General features: G+C 46.4%; 1 protein-coding gene across 1 annotated transcript; it reads left to right on the forward strand.

Annotated features, from left to right (window-relative positions):
- Positions 1-7,823: 7,823 nt before the first annotated feature.
- On the forward strand, positions 7,824-24,724 carry TICRR (TOPBP1 interacting checkpoint and replication regulator). The gene is made up of 22 exons (XM_088539693.1): positions 7,824-8,480; positions 9,046-9,319; positions 9,928-10,169; positions 10,379-10,622; positions 11,123-11,252; positions 11,965-12,104; positions 12,472-12,684; positions 13,646-13,794; positions 14,626-14,720; positions 15,084-15,177; positions 15,347-15,426; positions 15,725-15,967; positions 16,560-16,656; positions 16,926-16,998; positions 17,389-17,532; positions 17,961-18,051; positions 18,323-18,384; positions 18,852-19,007; positions 19,740-19,897; positions 20,158-22,450; positions 23,839-23,949; positions 24,284-24,724. The coding sequence occupies exons 1-22, from the start codon at positions 7,824-7,826 to the stop codon at positions 24,400-24,402; spliced, it is 5,865 nt and encodes a 1,954-aa protein (XP_088395819.1). The 3' UTR covers positions 24,403-24,724.
- Positions 24,725-25,003: the final 279 nt, after the last annotated feature.

The raw sequence follows: 25,003 nt of genomic DNA on the forward strand, positions 1-25,003 counted from the left end.
TTTGCAGGAGAAGCTTCCAGGAGGAAGAGGAAGACACATGATTTAAAACAATGCCAGCACTATGTAGACACGCAATGGCCCCGCCAAGGCTGCTGTATATTTACAGGGATACAGAATTAACATTTCCCAGAACGTTTTACTCAGCACATCATCCTGGCAAGACCTGCTGAGCTGGGATGGGCACAAGTTCTATGAACCAGCAGAGTAGCTCTGAGGTGCTGCCAGGAGGTGGGTTTGGAGACCTCAGTGCCTTGCAGCCTCCAGAATGGTTGGCTCCTCCAAGCATCCTTGGAGAAAGCTTGGCCAGAGCTTGGCCACGTCCCCTCCTCACACCTGATGTCCTACTTTCCAGCAAGTTCACTGCATCTGCACTGCAGTGCAGTATGCATGGAAAAGGGGAAACCTAAGGAAGATGAATGGAAAAAGGTGGATTTTCCCATTCCATGTGAAAGAGCACAAGGCATTTCTGATATGGGACTTCCCATAGTGTTATATTAATCAGCATAAGCACATACTCCATTTTTTTTCATTGTTTTGATGGTGCTTCAAGTCTCTGCAAAACCATGTGTTCCTTTCTCAAAGACCGGGGCAAATCATTCGAGCATATCAGAGTTCCTTCTTCTGGCTGAAGGTCCCAGAAGTGCCTGTTAGTAGATGAAAGACTACAGCTCAGGCAAGCTGTCCGAATTTCCTGATGGCATCTAACTGAGGCCTGCAGGCTCAGCAAATGGTATTGATTTCCATGTTAATAGGGCAATAACTTGAGTTTATCGTTATTTCTTGTTTGCTTTCTTCTCAAAATGACAGATGGCAGAAAAAATGCAGTGGATAGTCTTAGAGAAACTAGTGGCAACACAAAACTGTTCTCAAATCTCATTTCAGAGGTTTGGGCTCCACGCAGGCAGCTGGGCAAAGATATGTTTGGAAAGAGCTGTGAAAATGCAGCTGAGAAGCAAAGAGCACCTCCTTACAGCTGAGGAATCAGCAGGCAAACTATGATGCACCATGGAGGCCTAACTGGGAGTAAGACAGCAACTCAGCCCTCAGTGCTGTCCAGCAGCTGAGCTATCTATGGGAAATTCATTACAGACCAAGGCAGCATCTGAAATGAACCTTTTTTGCAGGGAAAATACATCATGCATTGAAAAGGACTGAGCAACATTCGGGAACATGATTTGCTGGACCAGCATCAACCCCAATACCTGAGTCTGGTGTGCCAGACTAGTTCCTTTAGGCACGCTGTAGGAGAGCACTGACACAGGCTTCTTCCTCCAGCCCCAGGGAATGGCTGGGAAGTTGGCGCCAGAATCCAGTACTTGTCAGCACTTGTCCAGCACCTGTGCTTGTGACCAGGACAGTGTTAGGGACGTGAGTGCAGGCAATGGCTCCAAACCCCAGTGTGTGATCTGACTCGCACTGTGTCTGCACACCATGTTCCTGCCTGTCTTTGATGGTCTCCGTACCCTGCAGGTCTGCAGCACCATCCCCATTACACTGAGGGACCTGCTGCTTCCTGCAGCAACAGGCCTCTGTCTGCCCAACCTCTTTGGACCTGCACAGGCAGAGCCCCAGAGCTTGAGCAGGACCCGAGTCACTCAGCAAGGATGCTCTGCCCTTGCACACCCCAGAGGCACCTGCCTCACCCGAAACAAGAGCAGGATTAATTGTCCTAAGGATCCACAGTCCCTCCAGGCAGCCCTGTTCAGAGCACAGTGCACTGTTTTTGGGTCTCCCATGACACGTGTATTCTGCAGGGTGTTCTCAGGTACACAGAGCAAGAGGCTAGAAAGAAGCTGAAATCCCTAAACAGTACCTAAGCCCTAAACACAAAACGCTCTGTTGACAGTTGTATGTTCTTCTGCCAGCTGTGTGGGAGGACCAGTCTTCAGCCCTGCCCTAATGCAACTCCCGAAAGCTTGAAAGAGTAGGAAACACAGAGGCACAAAGGAGCATTTTATAGTGTCAGGGACCTTGCTAACGCCTGGCAGTGTAACCATCAGCAATGACTCTGTGTGATTGCCCTTCAGCGGAAGAAACCCAACTGCAGTGCCTTCCAGTCAGGGGTCTCACTGAGCTGGCAGCTTCTGCCAAAAAGCAGCTTCTGCTCTCCCTGCAGAGACAGGGCTGTGCTGCCCAGCCTGGGAGCCAGGGAGCCCCGCGCTCCCGCGCCGCTCTGCACGCCGACCTCCCGCCCACCGTGCCCCTGCGGCTGAGCACTGCGCTGTTAGGGAAGCGCAGAGCAAACGCCGGTAGCTTTTCCGCTGCCCTGATAGTCTCACCCTGTTGCACGGCCTCGCGTGGCTCCTCCTATCAACCTGCAGATCAGCGCTTTGCTGCTGCAGTCTGACCAGGGCTGGCGTGCTCCGCTGGCCGCCCTGCACGCAGGGGCTGACTCCTTGCCCAGCCTCGCCTGCCAGCAGCGCAAGAGGCTGTTAAAGGACTGGCTTGTCACAAGGGCCCTTTGCAGGGCCTGGGCAACACGCGTAAGGCGGAGGGAAACAGCACTCTTAGGTCTGAGGTGCCTCAGAAAGGCTCTGGGTGAGAGTTGCACTGTACTGGCCCTAGCCGGGTCTCTCCCAGTTTCTCACTTTTACGACCGCTAAAGATATTTTAGAGATGCAAAAGCAAAGTCCAAAGCACTCAGAAATCCCTCCCTCTTGCCTGGAGGTTTCATCCTGGAAAGGAGGGGATGGGGGCTCCTCGGTTCACTGCGAACTGTCTCAGCAGATCTAATCACCATGAATGCTGGGGCAAAGGGACGTACTGGCCCCAAGAGGTGACCCCAGACAGACCAGGCTTGTTGTGGAGGGAACATGGCACAACATGTGCTGCTCCGTCCTACAGGAATGCTGAGAGATTGCAGGCTCGGGCGCCTTGCAAGCCCAAAGGAGATACCCAGGCATCCGAGCAGGGACACAGGGATGTTATCTTTGGCCTGTGGTGCCTGGGAATACTCTTCTGCTTATAGACCTGGCAAGGGGCCATGTGGAGCAGTCAGCAAAGGACAGTGACTGGGGCCTGGAGGTGTGTTTGGGAGGGCAGGGGTGGAAATGCAGTCGCCAGGGAGGAATCTTGCTGCGGCATTGCAGGCCCTGGCCCTGACAGGCTCTAGTTGCTTAACCTCACCTTCACCTACTTTATCTCTTGGCCACTCCAAGGATTCCCTGGAATGAGGAGAATTGGGTGAAACCAGACAATATTGGAACTTTGCCAAGGGGAAACAAAGAGAACAAGCGGGGAGGGATGTAGGATTAGACTAGCTCACATGCAGCAGCGCAGCACCCTGGATTTGCACCAAAGTCTGCCCTGGCCTGCTTAGCTCACTGGGAGCAGAATGGGAGCAGGACAAATTTTCTTCTCTTAAGGTGGGGCTGAAGAAGAACCAAGGAATTTGCCTCATTTGCAGACAATCGCAATGTCTGACCAACTGTTTTGTCCCTCGGAAGCATCAGTCACGCTACAGCCGGGCAGCTTGGTTCCTGATGTCCAAGAAGCACGGACAATCCATACGGCAGCGTGGAGGGAGGTGATGGGGGGGGACCCAGGAGGTTTCATGCTGCATAAGGAATCAAAGGTGACTTGTTTCTCCCATTGGTCCTTGAGGAGTGTCCTGAAAGCAAAGCATCTGAGTCAACTCAAAACAAAATTTTTTGGCTGGGTTAGCAGAACAGAAAACAAACTTTCCACTGGGGCTGAACAAAGTGTTGGTACAATGAGAGATCAAGTGTTTTATTTAGATTTGGGGGTTTTGAGCCCTTTTCTGAATTGAGGGCTTCTCCCTAAATATCACTTATTAGAAAAAAGGTCAAAACAAAGCAGGACTTTTATAAATTCAGAAATATGTTTAGGGGGTCAAAATGCCAACCAAATGTGAGCGCAACTTACATTTTTTTTCCTGGGCCCTTCCCCTCCTCCCATGAAACTGCATTAACCAGCAAGTAAATGATTGCCCAAAGAGCACCTAGCCACTGCTGTTTGAAAGAGGAAAAGTCAGTGTCCTTGAGGAGCAGTTCAGAGAGCACAAGTGTTGCAGTGTGTGGTGCAAGCAGAGGACAAAAAGTGTAAGCAGTTCAGGTTGACACACCAGAAAAGCAAGAAGGTTCACCAGGGCTCAGTATCTTCGATGGCAGCCTGAGAGATGGTTTGGTTTCAAGAACGAATACACTGGAGCAGGCGGGACAGGACCAGGAGCTTTAGTAGACAGAGGGGAGGAGGAGAGAGATCTCACACTCAGTGATCTGAGCTGGCTCCCGCATTCCCAGGCAGTAATTCCCAGAACTGGGACATAGGGTTGCAGAAAGAGCAGCTCTCAGGGACTCTTTGCTGGGAAATTCCCCTGTGCCCTGAATCTGTTTTCTGTTCCCAGGCAGTTCTTGATAAGGCAGGTTTTGGTTACACTCCGCTAAGTGTCCTCCGCAGCTGCTGGGACAGGGCACAGGCTGCAAGATGCTGGACAGATGCCAGCTGCAGAAGCACAAATGGTTTAGCTCTTCTTGAGAGCTGGTACACTTGAGGGATTTATTGACAGCGAGCAGGGACAAGAGTGCTATTTCAGCCAGGACAGAGCTCCCCAGGGCAGCTGAAGAACCTGTGGCTGGGCCTCCCAGAAGTGGCTGTCTCCAAACCCCATTGAGAGCCGCCAGGCTGGACTGAGCCCCATGCAGACCTTTTGGTTCAGTGCTGCTGCATAGAGGAGGCTGCTCCTGGAGCTCCTCCATGGCTCCTGGCTGGTGTGACCTAGCACCAGTGGAAGGAGCAGCATTATCTTGTATTGGAAAGACCAACAAGTGCCTTCAGAGGTGTGTGGATGATGACACCTGCCTGAGCTTTGCTTCCTTCTAGCTGTCGAGCTTACCTGCCTCTATCCATCAGCAGGTCTTTGGCTGGGACTGAGCGCTCTGCTGGTGTTCACCCCAGCATGAAATGGGACTGGGGCTGCAGCTCTGTCTCCAGCCATGACAAAGACAGGACACAGGTGGGGTTTTATTCCTCTCTTATTCAAACACCAAGAGGGAAGAGGGCAAGTATACCCAGAGGGATCTCACAAGAATGACTTGAATGATGTGATTTTGATTGTGATATGTTGTTTACCTGGGGAGGATCAGAAATCAGCACATCAAGAAAGTCAGTGTACGAAGGAGTAGAGTCAGGACATGGTCTTCTCCCTTTGTTTCTTCCACTCATTTCCACTGAGGAGTAACCTGCAGTGGTGCAACGAGAGCTCATTTTTTTTAAGTCAGCACCTCTGGCAGTTATTTACACCATAACAACGTGTGCAAGGGCACCAATCTAATTTGCAGTATTTTACACCTGACTTGCAGGGTGTGGAGCACAAGAAATAACCAGGTCCAGCAAAAGGGTGGCAGAATGGGACTGGACTGCAATGTCTTCATTCATGGTCGTTTGCTGAGGCTGGCCCTTTGTACTGACCCCACAACTACGCACCTGTAAGATCTAACAGTCTATAGAACCCTTAGAAACATAGCTCAGTTCCTCCTCTCACACCAAGGCTTCCTGAAGTGTCAATGTCCTTCAGAACATAGACACCCCACCACCCTTTTAGCCAGGGAGACTTTGTGTCCTTCCCTTGCTCTTGGAGCCAGGTTTCTCCTACGCACTTGAGTGGATCAGTCTCTATTTCTAGCCCATTAAATCTGTTTGCGTTTGCAGTCTCTAATAAATCCAAACCGCCACTTTATTGCCTGCTTGTCTTTGTTGCTTTATAAATACGCCTGGCTGCTGAGGGCTCTAGTTTAAGCTGGGGCATTCAAGCTCAGGAGAGAAGGGTAGTGTTGGTTTCTGGGCAGCTCCGGTCTGAAGGGTTTCCTCCTCCCTCTCACATCTCCTGTTTTCTCAGTGTGACCTATCAACATTTGGGTCTCAGTTAGACTGCTAAATACCCACAGGGTAAGATGAGCTCCCAGACCTGCAAGTGGGCCATGTCTAGTGGGCAAGTTAGCTGAAGAAAACATTTTTTTCCTGTCCCCACCCTGAGGTCAGTCCCCTGTGCACCCATCCCAACCCTACACCTTTCCATCCAGCCCTGACTGCAGAAGCTCTACCCTCTCCTTTGATATCCACCTCATTCCCTCCTCACATCACCCCGGAGTCTCCATTCGCCCAGCTTTTGGCTGGCCCCATGCACGCCATCTCCTGAGTGTTTTGTTCTTCCAGCTCCAGCCCATGTTGCCCCTGCCCTGACTTTCTGGCTCACACAGCCCCTCAGTAACAGACCGCTGGCGTGGGAAGCCTCTCTCCTCACAAACCAGCTGCTCTCAGAACCAGGATCCTGAGCTAGACAGACGATTCTGCAGCATCCTTGGGGCAGCTCCAGGTTAAACTGGATGGAAGCTGCTGAGGACCCATTTTTGGACCAGTATTGACCTCTAGTGGCAAGCAAGACCTAGAGTCACGTGCAGTCAGCTTATCTCAGCATCCTGCTCCAGTTGCAGAGCACAGTCGGCTTGAGCTCAGTGTGGCCAGCACAAGCCCAGGACCATGGATCCCTCTCAAACCCCACAGTCCATCCACGCAGGGCCACTCCAGGCCTCCTCTCTGCCCTGTGCTTTAACCTGCCTGTGGAGGAAGGGAACTGGCTCAGCCATATCGTGATTTTTGGTTCATAACTCCTAGGGCTGAGGCTGTTGGTCACTATGAATTGCATCATCGGGGAGACAGGGACTGTTCGCAGCCACTCAGGGGCGTCTACAGGAACATAGACCCATCTAAACAAAACCAGGAGAAGCTGCTTCTCGTCTATGCAAAGAAACCCCAAATCCTGTTGGCTGAAGAAGCATACTGACATGACTGATACGTACAAAGAGCAGCAAGCACAATGCAAATGACTCTGCAATCAGATAAGCCCTGGCTTAAGGAACTATTAAAACAAGCAGCAGCCACAAGCTTCCAAAACAACCTGAAAATAAAAGAGATAATTACCAAGAGACATTTAGGAAGACTTCATATAGTAATGTCACCTGCTGGGGAGGTGGCACCACCTCTCCCCAAACTTTTATTCCAGGAAGGGCATTTTAATATCTCATTGGGGCAGCTTTAACATGTTTTACTTGCTTTTATTTTTTAGAAACGGTCATTGTCTCTGTCGTGAGGTAGTTGTGCCTGTCTTTGCATCCCTGCCTTGGTATCATTAGAACAGACTCAGAGAAGCTGAGGGACACGGGGGCCAAGAGCCCCCTGTGCTGCAGGGCCCAAGGGAATCTTGGTGTTGCCCAATGCCCCTCGGAGGGGGCTGGAGGAGAACCCGCCATGGGCTGTCACGGATCAAGGATGGCGGCTCCTGTCTGAGGCAGGTGCCAGTTCAGAGGGGGGTTCATTGGAATAAGAATTCCCATGAGCTCTCGGTGCTCTCCTGGACCTGCCCCTGCACTCGGAGGCCCCAACTGCCACATAAGGTCACCACGATGACGTCAGCGCGACGTCACGCCTTTAAAGCTCCCCAAGAGCAAGGCAAGGAAATGACATCACTGCTCCGTTCCCCTCTTCCGCTTTTGAATTTTAAATTCGCAGCGAAGGCCAATCGCGCGCGTCATGGCCGTTCGCCAATGGCAGCACGCGCTGCCCTCCCGCGGGCGGCCGGCCAATCAGCGAAGAGCTCCGCCCCGCTCTTTTGCCCGGGCGGCACGGAGGGCCAATAGGGGAGCGGCGCCGGAGGGCGCGGTCCGCGAGGCGACAGCCAATGAGGGCGCGAGGCGGCGAGCGCGCCAGGCGCGGGAGCGGCGGTCATGGCGGCGGCGCGCGGGCCGTGAGCGGGCGCGGGGCTGCGGCCGTTGGGCCGCGCCGGGGCGCGGGGCGCCGCGGGCGCCATGGCCTGCTCGCACAGCGTCGTCTTCCTGCTTGACACGGCGGGCCCGCCGCGGCGGGAGCGGCTGCAGCTCGGCGCGCTGCGGCTCCTCAACCACCTGGGCTGCCGCCTCGGGCTGCCGCGGCTGCGCTGGGCCTTCAGCTTCTTCGATTCGCAGGGCGGCCGCGGCGGCGCCGCGCGGGGCGGCGGCGGTTTCGTCGCGCCGGGGCCGCGCGCCTGGGCCCGCTTCGAGGAGGAGCTGGCGGCGCGGCTGGCGGCGCGGGGGGGAGGCGCCGCGCTGCCCGGCCCGGCGCCCCGCGCCGCCCTCACGCACAGCGGCCTCAAGGAGACGCTCCTGGACTATCAGTGGGACCGGCCCGAGATCGCCTCGCCCGCCAAGCCCCTCCGCAGGAGCCGCCGCGCCGGGCCGGCCGCCGCCGAGCCCGCCGAGAACCCGCCGCCCCCCGGGGGCTTCGTGAACGCCGTGTTCCTCTTCTCCCCCTGCCCGCACTCCCGCCGGCAGCTGCGGCAGTTCGTGTCCGGCAGCGAGGCCGCTGCCCCCTGCGAGCCGCCCGCACCGCAGGAGCTGGCCGAGAAGCTCCTGCCCAGGGGAGTCCGGGAGCTGATGGCAGAGCAGAAAATCACGCTCTACTGGGTGGACACTGCAGAGTGGCCCAAGGTATTTGGGGGAGGCTGTGCACCTCTGCACTGCTCATGATAACAGGCCCTTTTCCTCCACTGCTGCCCGTTGAAGAAGGCAGAACGTGCGGCTTTCTGCCAAAGTCTTGAGTGGGAGCAAGAGGGGTCAGGTCTCCCTTAGCTGTCAAATATGCTGTTCAGTAACAGGCCAGAACTGGAGCAGTAGCTCTCCCTGTGGAGATTAAGATGCATCAGCCACTGAGCGAGTGCAGGTGTTTATTGATGGGTTGTCCTGTGTTTTCAGTTAAGTGGGAGCTATAGCTGTTCAGGACAGGGAATTATCAGCCTGACAATTCAGATGCCTAGATATTAGATGCAGGAATATGTGCTCAAAGATAATGGCTGCATCTCAATTCAATGTGCACAGTATTTTCTTTATTCCTAGGAGGGCTAGTTTACTCCATAAAAACTCTGAAAATGTTTGAAATGTGCTGTGTGTATTTCTTATGCCAGTTCCTTTAAAAGCCTGTAATCTATGTTCGTTGCTTGGCTAGAGATCTTCTGACTGCTAACTAATTTGAGACCTGCCTGTCGCTTTATTACAGCTGCTCGAATCTCCAGATCATGTTGGATACTGGACAATGTTTGAACTGATTCACCAGATGGGAGGCACCATTTTGTCATCTGAGATCCTGATGCAGTGTCTGAGTCACCACAGAACGGATCTTGCTCATGGCTTTCTTGGAGATTCCAGTTCCTCCATGCCATGGACCGTGCTCCTGCCCTTGGACTCCACCTTGAACTTCTTGTTTTCGAAGCCCTCTGCGTTCCAAGCAGTTTTCCCCCAGCAAGAAGGGAGGTTGTTTCTCGGCATGCATGGTAATAAGATGTGGTACTTGGGTATACCTAGAAATACGTATGATTTGTTGTTGCACAAGGGAAATCCTTGATGTATTTGCCTTGTGACCAGCATGACTGAGATAATTAAGACTGAAGTAATGTATATTAAAGAAAAAAACCCAGTCTTAAGTGTGTTCCAGTGCCTCTGATAGGACAGCTATTGGTCTGTATTCTGTTGGTTTGTTTTCCATTTTTCTGAGAAGTCTGGGTGTATGAACAGTTCTTTTTTGGTTCCATCTTCCTGTACAGGATTTTCTTCCATGTGCTTTATCTCAGCTATTTTAATTTGCTCAAATTAAGCAGGTAAATGAAAAGCACCTTCAAAAGAGAGCAGATCAGCTTTAAAGGAAGATGAATGGTCTCTTTCTTTAGTAGTCCCTTGACTCTTTGGTAGTCAGCTTTTTTGTGAGAGCTTGAGGAGGGCGGTTATCATACATTTACTATAGAGCTACTTACTGTTTAACCTCAAATTTATTTTTCTTTCATTGAAGTTGTCTCCTTAGCTAGAGGAAAATTGCTTTGCGCGTTATTTGCATGTTCTATAATATTCAAATAATGATTTTCAGTTTCATCTTAACCTTGCACAGGAAAAGAGAAGCAGGAAAGCTGTGTGGTGATCCTGGAACCCCTAGCCATGGGGCAAAGGCAACAACAGCATCCAGTCAATATCTTCCTGAGAGGTACCTTAACAGGTTGGAATTTGATGCAAGCTAGCAACTTTCTTGGAGAGAGCTGGATATTGTGGAGTTCCCAGGCTGAACAAGCAGAACAAAACAGGTCACTGTTTCATCAGCTCTTATGGACTCTAGTGACTGAAGAACTTCACATGGTAAATCTTTCTGTCTGCCCTGAACCAACGTCTATTCTGAAACAGGCTGTTACACAGTAATAGTAGTATTTGTTATACTGTAAATTGCTCATTTGGGTCTAAGGTCAGAAGCATTTTTAGAAAACTGAGTAAGTTTTAAGCTGTCTATGAACTACCTGAGATCTCTGGGGGTTATTAGGCAATGCAAACATTCCTTTCTCTCCATGTAGGTTGCTGAGGTGTCTCTATCCCCAGCTTCATGCCCCTGCACTGCTGTCCTGTCGCCGCTTTCTGCGAGTACTGCAGTTCTGCTCATACTGTGCTCTGAGAAGGCAGCTGAAGCTCAGCGGTGCAGCCTGGAAGGAGCTGTAGTGCAGAGCTCTTGCGGAGAGCGTGTGCTTCACCTCCCAGATATCGTGAACAGCGTCCTGAGTGAGACTGACACATCGGTGGAAGAGTTACCGACTAGCTCTGGTAAGCACTGGAAATACAAAACTTATCTCCTTTTAATTGTATGTAGATCTGAGTTGGAGGTCACTTAAAGCTAATGATTTCCTCGGTGATTTTTGGTGCTTGTTTGTTTTGTCTTCTATATCTCAGAGCTGGTTTTGTGACTGGGAGATCTGCAGTGGTATATCTTTCTGTTTCAGTGACAGATCTTTGGTTTCTGTTAGCTTTTAGGTAAAGCACAGTTTCTTGTGCTTGGTGACCAGCTTTTAGGAGGGATTTTCCCGGAATGTGTCCCCTAAGCAATTCCTGGCCAGCAAAATTTTGGATGTGACTGCAGAGACACTAATCTGTGGCCTACTTTGCAGTATAGAATCTTCATTATAGTATCCCAGCCTGGTGTTTTGACTATTAAATTTTCCCTGGGATCCAAAGTTTTGGAACTCTGAGCTTTAGAGGCTCAGTGAAGGCCAAAGCTTCTATGCTTTCACGTAGTTTCATTATGACTATTTTCCTCTGTTCAGAAGAAACTCCTGTGCCAGAGTGGGTCCAACAGGAGCTGTCCCGTACGGGACGCTGGCATCCTTCAGTGCTTGAAGCGTGGTATCCTTCCTCGAACGCTTGTGGGGCGAGTTCAGATCTGATGGAGTCATTCAGGTATTTTTCTGAAACGTGTCTGAGTAATGGTCAGAGACTTTCTGCTTCCTGTTTAGTGAGCATTCAATTATAGAACGGAAGGCTTCTCTTTGCATTCTTATTTCTAAGTTTGCTATATACACTGAGATATAATGGAGCAAAAGTGTAAAACAAAAAGGACATGGGGTGCCTGGGTATCTGCTTGGATTGAAGTGCTGACCACTTCACGAGTGGTATGTGGTTTTAAAATTAGCCAAGGCATTAAGACAAGTGATAAGCTTATGTCTTCTTGTTGGGTAAGATGTGAGATGCCAAATGTAGCCGCTTTCCCAGTGGGAGCTTATTAGCAAGTTCTTTGAAGAAAGCAGGCTTAGCATATAAAAACGACTAAGGCAAGAAAGTTTAATTTGCACAAATTTTCTTCTGCACGTTCCTGTCATTGGTCAGTGGTGTACCTATTCCACATGGAGAACTTAGACTTGCCTTTGGTCATTCTAAGAGTTGTGGGTGGGGAGGGTGTGGGTTGTGGGCTGCTCTATTTTGTTTTTCTTCCCCTTTTTATTGAGTAAGATCTGGGGGAATGAGGACCTGGAAGACTGCTAGCGTGTCACTTGCCCTGAAGAGCTGAATTGCCAACTATAGAAAAACCAGTTACTGTGCAGTGAAATAACAGGCATGTCCCCTTTTTTTCTCTCCTTTTTGATACCCGTACTGATTTACTTTATCATACCAGGTTGCTGCAAGCTAATTCAACTAATGAAAGGGATGATGCCCACCAATCTGAGGTGGAACTTTCAGAAAGTCTATCTGAGATGTACCAGAGGAAATCCAGTGATGTATCTGCCACAGTTGGACCAGGAAATAAGAAAAGACGTATGTGTAATTTGGAAGTGTGCATGCTGCCTTTAAAGATGATAGAGAATTTCTCAACAAGTTCTGTTAACATAAGTACTTAAAATTTATAATCTCTTGAAGAATGGCGTGCTTCCATGTTGTGGCTTTTTTTGGTTATTTCAGACTCATAATTATTATAGTTATTTGGGTTGTGCTAAAGGACAATGCTAATCCTTAAGCAATTCAAATGCACAGAGTGTTTAACAAAACAGTTAGAAAGCAGTGTGCAGAGTTTTGCAGTTTCATTAGCTGTTGGGGTAGAGGCCCCTGCTGTTGCTACTAAGTATTTTAGCATTTCTGCTCTGTCTCTGTCTGATGATAAAGATCTCTTTTTGTGGCCTTGCAGGTGGGGTTCCCCGAACGCCAGTCAGACAGAAGATGAAGACCATGTCCCGCTCTCTGCAGATGCTGAATGTAGCAAGACTGAATGTAAAAGCTCAGAAGTTTCACCCTGATGGTGTGCCATCAGCAGTGAATGAGAAGGTCCCACAGAAACTTTCAGCAAAAAGACTGGATGAGAAGCTGGAAGAAAAGGAAAAGGCATTCAAAATGTCGATAGGTTTGTGTTACCAGTTCTGAAGTCTGTATGTGGCAGTTAAATGGGATCCTTATGGAAGGGAGAAGGAAGGAAAACAATGGAGTACTGGGAGCTATGCAGCAAACAGATGCTTTCATTTGTGTGTTCAGGTTGGCCCAGAATGATGATTATTCTGGCATTCTGGTCTGATAACACTAAAACTTTGTAAAGATTTAGTGTTACAATTACTTGGAGGGTTAGTATTCATGCCCTACCCCTGTATGAAAGAAACAATAAGGAACTGTTTTTTTACTAAAGGAAATAAAGGAAGCAGCCAGCAAGATGTAAGTGGAATGTAGTCCTCTTTATTAGTAGAGCAAAAATAAAGGCACTTTCTTGACCATGTTTCTTTGAGCCAAACAGCATCTGTGATGATGCTTCTTGTGCTGCTCTGTTTCTGTCCTCTGAAACTTTGGAGAGGACATGGTACCACTGCAAGAGGGAGTGGGTATGGATTTCAGTCTCAGTGCCAGGATTGAGGTTTTTATTTTCAAGTTCTGGAAATGAATTTTTTTACCCCTTGTTACACTATATAAGAGGTTAGACTTGTAGCCTAGACTTCATCAGAAAAAAAGACTGGTTATAGAAAGGAAGTGGTGGAAAGTTTTCCCGTGCAAATTGTTCTTTATTCTGACTTTGAAGGCCAGGATTTTACTTGCTGCTGAGACCGATTTGCCAAGGAGCAGGATGTTGCAGTAACATGGAATCTTGCTCTGATTGATTTAGGCTGGAGCTTACCTCACTTGCTGTGGATCTGCACCTTGGACTGCTTTTGTTAGTGTTCTGTACTCCAGATGTGTCTGTTGTAGTGAAGTTGTGCTGCCTCTTTTTTTTTTTTTTTTCTCCTTAACACAAAGGGAAAAAAAGGAAGTCTTTAGCTAGAATGTGTTGTTTCAGTAAGCTGTAATGAATTGGCATTTAGCTAACAATTTTCCCATTACAGACTTCAAAACTGAGGAGGAACTGCTGTCCCATTTAATTGCAAGCTACCAGAAGGCTGTTGCAGAGGGAGTTGCTTCATTTTTGTGTGCCCAGAGTATGATCACAGCCATAAAAAGGTTCCTGAAAATACAAGATGCCAAAGAGAGAGAGGTAAGAAAGAGCATGTTAGCATGAAGATCAGATACACAGTATTTACATTGTAGAAGTTTTTGTGATTTGACTAAAATTTCATGGAAGGATTACTACTGAACTGGAAGTCAAAAATCTATTTCAGATTATTTTTATTTCATCTTACTGTAAGGTTTTATAAAGAGATGCATGTGACTACAGTTTTAAGTTATGTTATCAGAGTTCCCACAGTAGTGAAGGACTGCCAATAGTTGTAAAGAATTTAAGAAAATCTGCTCCAATTATCAGTTTTCATCCTGGCTAAAAGCTGCAAAAGCCTTTTTTTTTTTTTTAACATGAACCTTGCTTTGAATTTGAATTTCATTTCTTGAAAGCTAGTATACTAAATAATGTGTTCTCTTAAGAACACATCTTAAATGTGTTTCTGGATTTGCTTTACATGGTTATCTTACATCTATTACTTTCTCAGAAGAGAGAGGTTTGTGTTTGTTTTTATTTTCTTAATTAAAGAAATAGTTTTAAGAATTGAGGTTTGCTTGCTTTAAAAACCAAAATTGGTTAACTTGTGATTAATTGAAGAAAAAACTGAAAGACAGATCCATAGTTAATTAAAATGTCATAGGCCTGCTTGCAGCTTCAGGACCTCTTTTTTTTTTTTTCTCTCTCTCTCATTTCAAGCTATACATTCTTTTGTTTTACCTCAAAACAACTCCACTACTGAAAGTGGAAGGTAATTCCTTTAGGGCAAAGGGAAAAAATGAACTATATCAAAGAAAACTGAGTGAGTGTGGAAAAGAACCTGCCCTGTGGAGAGGAAGCATCTTTGAAGTCTTTGTAATTGTGTGTCTGCAGGTGGCCTGTGTGGAAAGAGTCAGAAGCCACCTACTGAAGACCAGCAAAACCCTCAGGCAACAGCATGGCTCAGAGAAGGAAACCAAAGTCAGAGAGTAAGAGACATTATCTACTGCAACTTCTAAGACACTATGGAGCTAGTTAGCAATTTTTACTGGTGGCTTTTTGTGCACATGGAAGGGTTTTTACATTGGTAAAACATCCAGGGAGCATTTGTGGACACAGTAAAAACAAACAAACAAAAAAAACTCTTTAAATGCACATGTATGTACTGTATGGTTGGCGTCACGGTGTTTATCTGAAATGAGATGTCTCCCCTGCCACCAAAGGCAAATACTAACCAAACCTGTGCTGTCAAAAGGAGCAATGTTTGCTGCTTTTTGAACAAGCCTTTTAAGATTAAATAAGCTGTTTCCATCACAAAAAAGGATACTGATAACTACTATTTTTTCATGTAGGTGCCGACTGCAGGTATTTCTGCGTCTAGAACTGTGTCTTCAGTGTCCTTCACTACAAAGCAATGCTGATGAAATGGAGCAGCTTTTAGAGGAGGTAAGTAAATTATAGACCTGTTTGTGTTTCCGGATGAGACCAAGAATGTAGACCTGGAAAATGCAGTTCTCCCTGCTTTTATTGTAGTGCTTTGTATTTTATGCCCAAAATCTGGTATTGGCAGCTGTCACAGTTTAATCCATTTTCCTGCCTGACACTTTTCTTCCAGATGACAGAGATGCTGCGTATTTTGTGTCTGACTGAAGACCCAGGATATCTTACAAAGTTTTTAGAGGAAATATTAACATCGTAAGTTCTTTAGAGTGACTAAGTATTATCAGGTAATGTGGTTTTGACTGGATATATTTTATGAATAAACAACAGTCTACAGATTTGATTTTATGATTTTTGAAAAGTTTGAATGTATTCTGCTTGTTATGCTTCTCTTGATTGAAGAGAGGGTGGCTGTTTAGCAAATAAAACAGTGCACTTTTAGGAAAAAAAAAGTTGAAGCTTAACAAAGATTTAGTTCAAAACTTGGAATTAAAACACTGATATGGCTTTATAGCATATTCTTTTTTGATATGGCTTATCTCTAATACTCTAGTTACATGGAATCTATTCCGAAGACCCTTGGAGATCTCTACTACAGTCTAGGCACGCAAATACCTCCGAAGCTGGCATCCGTGCTGCCTTCAGACTTCTTCAGCGACGACTCGGTGACACTGGATAGCAAGTCTCCAGCCCTTCCACGCTCTCTGTCGTCTGCCCTGACTCCCAGCACCATTTGCCTACTCACTGAGAGTGATCAGCTAGAGGAGCTGCGCACCCGATCTGCCAAAAAAAGAAGGTATCAATCCCAAATAGAAGGGCAGCTTGTTGCAGCCTGATGCAGGGCTGAAGAGCACTCAAAACCTGCAGCCCCTTCATTGTGGTGTTTATTCCTGTGTAACTAGGTGGGACAAGCTGATATTCATCAATAGTGCTGTATATCTGAGGGAAAATTAAGGACTTTTTTTTTTTTTTTAACTCCCTGTTGTTGATAATCTGAAAGTGTGACCTTGATTCTGCGTATGTATTCTCTACAAATGTAGAGTCCACGATCCTCTTCTGTAAGAGGATATTGTCATATGCAATGGATGACTGCAAATCATTAAAGTTAAGACTGCAGCTTATTGTAGGACTTTATGTTTCTGTGAACCTTATGTTCATCTTAAAGAATTTAGAAATAAGTTTTAATGCCTTCCTTAAAGTTACACTTGCAACTGTTAAAACCATTGAAAGATGCTTGCAATATAAACAAGGTACCAACACAAAACTTGTGATCTGAGTGTAGGTAAAGATTTCCTATCTCTAGAGCCAATCCCCAGTTTAAGTTGCCATATAAGTTAAAATGAATCAGAAGTGTAGTTAACTTTTTTATTTTTCTTTAACTTCCAAAGGAATAACGTATTAGCCAGGCACAGGAGCATGACAGAAGCACCACAGAACTTGCGTCAAATTGAGATTCCCAAGATAGCAAAGAATCCCATCAGAAAGGTAAAGCTTTCCCAGAAGGGATTGTGTGGGGTTGCTCCTGCAGGTGAGCAGCAACATTTTGAAGTGAGACTTGAGTGCAAAATCTTGCTCTTTATTCATCTTTTTCGTTTATAAGGGATACCTTATCACATGTATGAAAACAAAAACCACTTTGGAGAACCATAAGGCTAACTAATAAGTAAATATTTGGTTTGGAGCTTACTTTTGCATTCATTCATAGCAGTTGTAACCTTACACTGCCAGTGAGTCTAACTGCTCTTCTGTTTCAGGAGAACTCTCGTTCTTGTCTTGCCACTGAGAAACCCCAGCAAATGCCTTCGTTGCAGAAAGAAGCAGTGCAAGGTACGTTGACTTCTAGTTTTCCCATGGAAAGGTGCATCTTCAGCACATGTTGTTTTCCCTGCACATTTTAGTAAGCCACGATGGATTTCTGTTGAGAAATGCATGAGATCTGCAGCAAGCTCTGCAAAATTCTACAAAACTTTTAGGAAGGGTAAATAAGAGTGACTGTGCTGTTATGTACACTCATACATGCAGAAAACTTAACTTATCCTGAAGAGGAAACCTTTCAGTTCTTTGAATCCAGAAATTATTTCTCTTCTCTCTCCTAGGGAAGAGGAAGAATTAAAATAAAAAAAGACAAGAGTTTGCTCCCAACTAACTGCCACTCTTTTTTTTTTTTTTTTTATCCTTCCTTTATTTGATCATTTCTTGCTTTGTCTTTCTTCTTAGAGGTTACAAAGGTAAGGAGAAATCTTTTCAATGAAGATGTGCTTTCACCATCAAAAAGGTCCTTGAAGAAGAAGATGCCAAGAAGTCAGTCAGTATCTGCTGTGGAAGGCCTAAAATACAAATGCACTGATGAAGGTCCTAAAGGTAGGACATGAGTTCCATGTACAGGATTGCTGGGGAAGAGTTTTTGCTAATATTCCCTTTCTTGCATCCTTGCTTCTGAAAAAACTAATTGCATTTTATTTTTAATGAAAGAGAAAATACTTTAGGTGAGCGCTGCGGTATTTGGATAATGACTAGTATGGTATTTATCTTTTATTGAAATCCCTACACCTCCAAAGAAAGTCCTTTAGGTTAAAAAGGAGCTGCGAATGAGAGAAGATATCAGAGTAGGTTAATTACATCTGACTTTATTTATTAAGTCTCTATTTTTATGTTGGCGGGGTGGGAGGAATGTAGACACGAATGCAGGGAGGATAATGCACAATGGTTCTCTATGGCCTTTCATTCTTAAACTGAAGCCTCTATGAAGGTTCACATTCACAGGGCTTTTTTTTTTTTTTTTCTTTAAGATCATCACAAGCTGTTGACCAAGAGAGTTGCAGAGACCCCACTGCATAAACAGATCTCCAGGAGACTGCTACATAAACAGATGAAGGGCCGGTGAGCGAGCTGTGTATGAATTTCCTCCTTGTGGAATCCAAACTGAAATTTAGCACTTCCATATAAGACTGTTAGCTGTGCTACAACTAGAAAGGCTCCTATGCCCAATGAAGCATTAGTGAGTGGGGAAGTGCCTCATAATTTACTCAGTCAGAGTAACTCGCTAAACAATGTTCTGTTGTAGAATACAGCACTGCTTTTCAGTCTCTTTGGTGTTCTTTCCACAAATGTGAACAATATGCTGAGTCTAAAATGTTTGCTGTTTCTCAAGGTCATCTGATCCAGGTTCTGACACTGGTGTTGTAGAAGAATCTCCAGAGAAGACCATATGTGGTAAGCATTGATTTTTGATAAGGACTTTTGCTGTGATGCAGCTTGTAAGGGCACGTATCATCTTAGATAACCCATAAGCAGGCAATATAAAAGCATTCTGTTATTTCTTTCTGGTGGAATACAGACAGCTCTGGTAGAACCACTCTCTGCTCACTGCTTTCGCAACCACTGTTGAGATTAAAGGTTGTAAAGATTAATAAGGAAAGGTAGACTATTAATTCCTGCAACTGAAGATGCACAAGGGACTTCAAGGGTGAGCAAGCATCTTTTGAGAATTTCTTTCCATATATCTGTTAGAGAGATATTAGCATTCCAAATCTCCAAGGAAGTTGAAGGATTGTTGTGTTAGTTGTATTCACCAGAGTTTCTTCTTGGGGTGTGTGCTTGTCACTTATGAACCATTCCTGAAGATATTCCCATTGTTGACAGAGAAAGAAGGCCCAGTCTCTGATGCTTTTGCCTTTCAGAAACAAGTTTGAGAAGAAGTCCATGCATCAAACAACTCTTGTTGAATAGGACTATGTCTGGCATTTTCTCTTCTACTGCACAGTCCTGCTCACAAAATAAGCAGAAAGTCCATCCAGGACAAGAAGAGGAGAGCTGTGCTCAAAAGGATCTAGCAGGTACTGAACGGGATTTGAGCAGGCTAATACAGTTGGTCTGAAAAGCTGGTTATCAGTGAAGATCACTGATAAGTGATTTGATTTGGCTCTATGAGAAACACTTATGAGGCTAAGAGCTGTCAGGTAATGTCGTCTGTAGACAGAGAATTGTCCCAGTTGATTATTTTTCAATTGGAAGCCTGAATATAGCAGAAAGAACAGCAGCTACTTCTATGATGAATACTCTGCCAACTTCAAAACCAGTCAGGCCCATCAAACAGCATGCAGACTGTCAGTCTGCATGCTCTAAGTGCAGTGAAGTCCATGTGAAATATGGGAGAGATCCTAAAGCTACCTTCAGTTTCTTCTGTGGCAGCATAAAGCAAAGTCTGAAGCGATCTTTGTTGGCTTCCTTGCAGTAGGATTATCAGCTATAAATGGTGACACTTAGTTCTTTATAATATACCTACAAGGATCCTTAGTCATGAATCAGAACTCTTATGCTGTTTGCTATAAATAGAATAAAGCCTGGGATATTTTTATACTCTTTCTGCAGATAGCTTTTTTTCCCCCTAGAGAACTCTATTTATTCTTTAGATTGCAAAATATTAATTCTGGTGCAGCTTTAAAATTTGGCTAGAAAAGAATATGTCAGGTCTTGTACATTATCTGTCCATCCATCTGAAGTGACCGAGGTGACTGTTTGTGTCAGGTTACTTGCTGTTAGTTCAGCTGTGCTGTTCTACTTTACAGGCATTAAGGTGCATTCTGAAAGCCCTACTGTCCAGACTCCCAAGAGGTTTTTCTTTGGAGCAGTGATTGACACATGTAGTCCTGTAACGAAGCTTTCACCTGGAAAGAGGAGAATGAGAAAGGATTCCTTAAACTTAGAGGACCCGATTGCCTTTCAGGTAAAAGCACTTGCTTCCTTTTCTCTCTCCTCTTCTTCCCACCTTCCCCCCCCCCACCCCACCCCATTTTTCTTTTTTTCCTCTTGATGCCTAACCAATCCTACACATCATAAACTTAGGGGTAATTTGCATAGAATCGCTAACCAGTTTGTGTTTTCTATTTTATTTTATTAAATCTCAATAAAAAGTATTGAGAGGAGTACATAAGTTGTACTGGAACATAACAAGCATGATCCTTCTCACTATTTTTTCCCTTGCAGACTCCTAAAAAAGCACCCCGTAAGGCTGCTCAGAAACTATTGAATTCTGCCAGTAAACTACCAAGGAGATCACCTCGCACCCTCCACAGGACACCAGAAAAGCTGGAGAGGACTCCTGGCAGAAGTCCAGCTGCTAGACAAACTGCAGCTAAGTGCTTGGGAAAGTACTTTTCTCTTCCTGAACAACAGGTCACGTCACCAAGTGTGTCAACAGAAAGTAAGAGGGTTCACTTAACACAAGTAACTTCTAAGGATTGTTCTCCAATAAAAAGACTTTCCTCCTCTTGCAACGAAGTTGACCTACAAACACCAGAAAAGGAGGGGTTGAAAATGCTCGGTTCTTCTCCATTACCTCTGAAAGACTCAAATCCTAATCCTTCCTCCATGTTTACCCTCCAAGGAAGAACTTTTATTACAGACCTGCAAAATGCAGAATGCTCCCTGAGAGCTACCTCAGAATCAACCTCTCCAGTTGGCGCTCGGAGGCAGATCCTTCCAGAGGAAAACCAGGCGCAGTCAGAATCAACGCCTCTAGCGATGGAAAGTACTCCCAGAAAACTTGAAGATTCAGGTTCAAAACTACATGCCAGCCCCTTGAGGGCAGAAACCTCACAGCTCGCTGGGAGGGAAGAGCCTTCCTTCAGTTCTCCTCCATGTGCAAGTTCCAGAAATGCTCTGGCAAGCAGCTCTCCTTTCCATGAACACACTAGGGAGTTTGCCTGGGAATTTAACACCCCTAAAGCATCTCTTCCAAAATTGCCTGTCATTACTGGCACTTCCTCGAGATCTCCCCTCCACACACCTGAGCAGTCCAAATGTGAACCAGAATCTGGAGGAGAGAACCTCATGTTTACATGTGTAACACCCTCCAGAACTAAGAATAATCAAAATGATAATGGCAGTGGGAGCTCTACTGGAGAAAGTGTACAGCTCTCTAATACCCAAATTATTGAAAATACCCCTATCTCAGAGCAAAGCAAACAAATACTTGTATTGCCTCAAAATCCCTTTGAAAGAAAGGACCAGAAAAGCTTGGAAAAACATTTCTCTCCCAAGCCCTGTGCTGGAGGGCAGCTACATGTGTCGAATGCCAGAACAGAATGTGAGCAGCTGGTTAAGGCGAGTAACTCCAGTGCTGACACCTGTGAGTCCTTCCTTTGTGATTCTCAAACAAGCAGTGATCACTTGGAAGCAAGAACTGTAAGACCAGAGTGTACAGGACCGAAAGCTCCAAGTCTCAGGAGAAACTCGAGGTCGGACGTGGCTGCCTTGCCTGCCGTGCCCGGGGCTGCGGCCGCCTATTCTTTGCGCTGCACCGCAGACAGGAGGCAGCGGGAGGCCGCGGCGCGCCTGGGGAATCCTGTCATTCCAGCCAGGTTCTCTACTCCTAAAAGCCATTGCAAAGCGCCTTCCAAGAGCCCTCCAACTTACGAAGTAGAACTCGAAATGCAAGCGTCGGGGCTGCCCAAACTTCGCTTTAAGAAAATTGGGTCTTGCTCAGCGTTGGAAGTTCAGCCTGAAGCAAGTGCCAGCAAACCCAAGGGAGGAGAAAGCCCCTTTGGTGATCCCTGGTGTAGCAAACACCCAGAGAAGCCAGCAGCTGCCTGTGTTTCACCCTCTTGCTTTCGCTCTTTCCATAGTACGCCTGGGAAAGGTGGAGGACAGACCTACATATGTCAGTCTTACACCCCGACAAGCTGTGCCTCTAACACCACCTCTCCATCCCCCTTGGAAGCGGGAGTTCCCTGTACCCCTTCCCCAAAGCAGAAGGGGAAGACCACCCCTGATGCTATCAAGGATTGGCCTCGGAGGAAGAGAGCAGCCAGCAGCACTGCTAATGCTAGTTGTGCTCAAAGTGAAAAAAATACAGACGATATAAAGAGGACGTCAATGGATGGAGAGGGGGAGATGAAGATCCTGGAGCACTACAGCAGCAAAGTGACAAATACGCTTGGGGAATTTGAGCTGGAAGGGGTTTGCAGGCTCCAAGATCAGCCGTCTCCTACTGACTGTGAACCCAGAGCTGAGGAGGCTTCTGCTTTCCGAACTTTTGGCCTGAAATCTCGGAAGCGGGTCTATCCCTGCCTATCCCCAGAAAGGGAGGAGAAGCATGAGGCTAAGAGGTCTTGTACTAATGTGTCCAACGTGGATCTCATTGACTTTCCTCAAGATAGGAGCAAGGAAAGCAAACTGAGGGCGGATGCTGGGGTTCCTGAGAAACCGCGAGCGTGTTCGCTCATAACCCCTGTGCAGAGCAGTTGCACAGGGGATGATGACGTCTTCCTTTTGTCAGGTAATTAAGTGGCACAAGTGACATTTCATTTAAATTCAAAAATGCCTTAAAGTGGGATAGCGAGAACACAAGTCGGTTTTTTTGTCTGGCTGTATCTGAGGGAGAAGGAGATGGAGGGGAAGAGTGGGTTGTAAATGACAAAGTAATTCTGCCCTATTATTGGGGTGAAGTAGGCAGCTTTCAGATCACATGTGATGAGTCCAGCTATTGGCACGTTAACAATGGTGGGGTAATGGGAGAAACATGAAAGAGCAGGAGCTGGGAGGAATTTACTTTAAAAGCTTGGGCTTGGCTGAGCAATCACTGTTGCATCCAGGGGTAACTTGTCGAAGTGGATGGATGTGAAAAAGGTGCTGCAGTGCATGGGGTGGAAGGCAAACTGTTGCTTGGGGGAGGCTTCTTTCACAATTCACTCCGAGCTTAGACTGAACGATGAATCTGCCTTCTTGCCTGATGCTGCCCACTATTTCTGCCCAGTGTCTGTGCAAAGCTGTATCCAACTGTATGAAGTTTAGAGCCTGGTGCTGTCAAGCTGGGACACCTACATAAGTTGGTCCTATGGATGTTCATGAACACTGACGTTCCAGTCCTTTTATTTGCCAACACAGTAGTGCCAGTTCATGCAATGCAATGGTACAGAAGTGTTTGGCTTACCAGCCATAACACTGTATCAGCAGGTGTTGAAACTGAAACTGTTATCACTTCTTAATTTTGCTCTGGGTGATCACTGTTGAGTTAGCCCATGGTAAATCAGGCTGTTTCCATTCTTTGAGCAAGGCTTTGTTGATTCCAAAAACTTAATCCAGGCTTGTTTTGAAAACAGAAGTTTACAGCAGAGTAGTTTTAGTCTATAAAGTGTAAAAAGAACTAAGCTTCAAAGTATCTGTTTCTGCTTGCACACCGAGGCTTTTTTTACAGAGGCAGTGTCCTGCTAGAACAGCTGGCATCAGTGGAGGGGAAAAAATAGGCAAACATTCAAGCAACATCAGTCCTTATCCAGGATGTGAAATAATAGTAGTGTTTACCTGTAACACAAGAGGCTTCGCTGCCTACAAACCTCGTCTCTTTTGCAGTTGTGTATTTAACCTAGGACACTGAGTTAGCTGAAAGGTAATGATGTTTTAAATAAGCGAGGTGTTTTTTTTTTTCTGCTAAACTTTTAGTAAAATTGAATGTGCTTGAACTCCCTTGAATTGACTTTCAGACTCCCTTTTATACTCTTTGGTGCCCCGCAAAAGCCACTCTACCCACTTGCATTTTGTTTCAGATGATAAATTCAGAGTATTGATTTTAATAGAAGCTTAAAAGTAGATTAAGGGCCAAGTCTGAAACTTACCTGAAAGTGATGAGTTGTCAGCGTGCTGCAGTATCTTGCTGTGCTTCTGCAGGCTCAACTCCCCCAGTGAAAAACACGCTGTCTGTGAGCAGCCTCCTAGCACTGACCCAGTCTCCACTGCTGTGCCGGGGGCAGACACCGTCCTGGAGAAAAGGTGCTCAAGGTAACAACCCGAGCGGGAGGAAGGGCTGAGCTCGAGCGCCAGCCGCCCTAGGCCCTACTGCTCTTGGTGCCGAAAGCCCCTGGTGGATTTGCCACTTCCATATTCAGTGGCAGTGTGTTCAGAAATAGTGAACACACTATTTCACGTGTTTCAGGATGCTTGTTCTGCACAGGGAAGTTCAGTGGGGAGGAGAGGTAGTGCTGAAGAGTAGAACAGGCTACCATAGAGTGCAGTTTACTGCTTCTGTTGCTTCGAATTGATATGGGGCTTTTTGGAGTCACTAAGCAGTACACTTGACAAATCACAGCTTTAACTTCTTTTCTTGTGTTTGTAGAAGAGGAATCGGATCCCTCCCAAGATCCGGCCGGCCCGGAGCTGACTCCATTCAACAGTATGGCTTCTAAGAAGCGTTCCCTTAGCAGGACTTACTCACGGAAAAAGCTGGCTAGCTGAAGTTGGAAGCTGGGACAGGATACTAAAGAAGCTTCCCATCATCTCAGCTGTAGAGTGTGGTTTTTAACGAGGACATTTGATGCTGGACTTGTCTGCGTTGGTGAGAGGCAGGAGGCCAGCGTGTGACAGTGGGTATCGGGACCACTCTAAAACTTTTTAACTTCAGTGGGATCTGTGTCTCCATCCATTCAAAACCTAGCTCAGTCTTTCTGGTACTTCTGTGTGTGATAGCTGGGTTTTGCAATGAAGGTTCAGTTCCATTATGTAAGGGGAACTGTCATGTTCTACCCCTGTCTTGTAAAATAAAATGACCTGATTTTTATTTTGTGTCACGTGAGCCAGAAGTCCCCCTCGAGCCCAAATAGTGGGCAAGGGATAACAGCTGCAGGAAATGCACTTGTGCACACACCTGGCTGTGTGTTCCTGCTGCTTTGCTGACACTAACTCAGTCTCCCTGAGCTGCATCCAGCTTGGCAGCTTAGCAAGAAAATAAGAGGTGTGTTGGGGGAAAATACAAATAAAAAAGACTAATTCTCTGACAGGTTAATCAGCTCACAGGGCTGAGACAACTGTCATATGACAGAAAAGATTATGGAGAAGC

Source organism: Tinamus guttatus, unplaced genomic scaffold, assembly GCF_059628265.1.
Source record: "Tinamus guttatus ecotype Peru unplaced genomic scaffold, ASM5962826v1 Tinamus_guttatus_pri_ptg000004l, whole genome shotgun sequence".
In the NCBI taxonomy this organism is placed as follows: domain Eukaryota; kingdom Metazoa; phylum Chordata; class Aves; order Tinamiformes; family Tinamidae; genus Tinamus; species Tinamus guttatus.

Excerpts from the sequence above, each read along its gene's own strand:
- TICRR (XM_088539693.1), top strand. The coding sequence starts at position 7,824 with ATGGCCTGCTCGCACAGCGTCGTCTTCCTGCTTGACACGGCGGGCCCG. Across the intron at positions 14,721-15,083 it reads AAGGAAACCAAAGTCAGAGA|GTGCCGACTGCAGGTATTTC; the intron begins GTAAGAGACATT and ends TTTTTCATGTAG. Across the intron at positions 19,008-19,739 it reads TGCTCAAAAGGATCTAGCAG|GCATTAAGGTGCATTCTGAA; the intron begins GTACTGAACGGG and ends TCTACTTTACAG.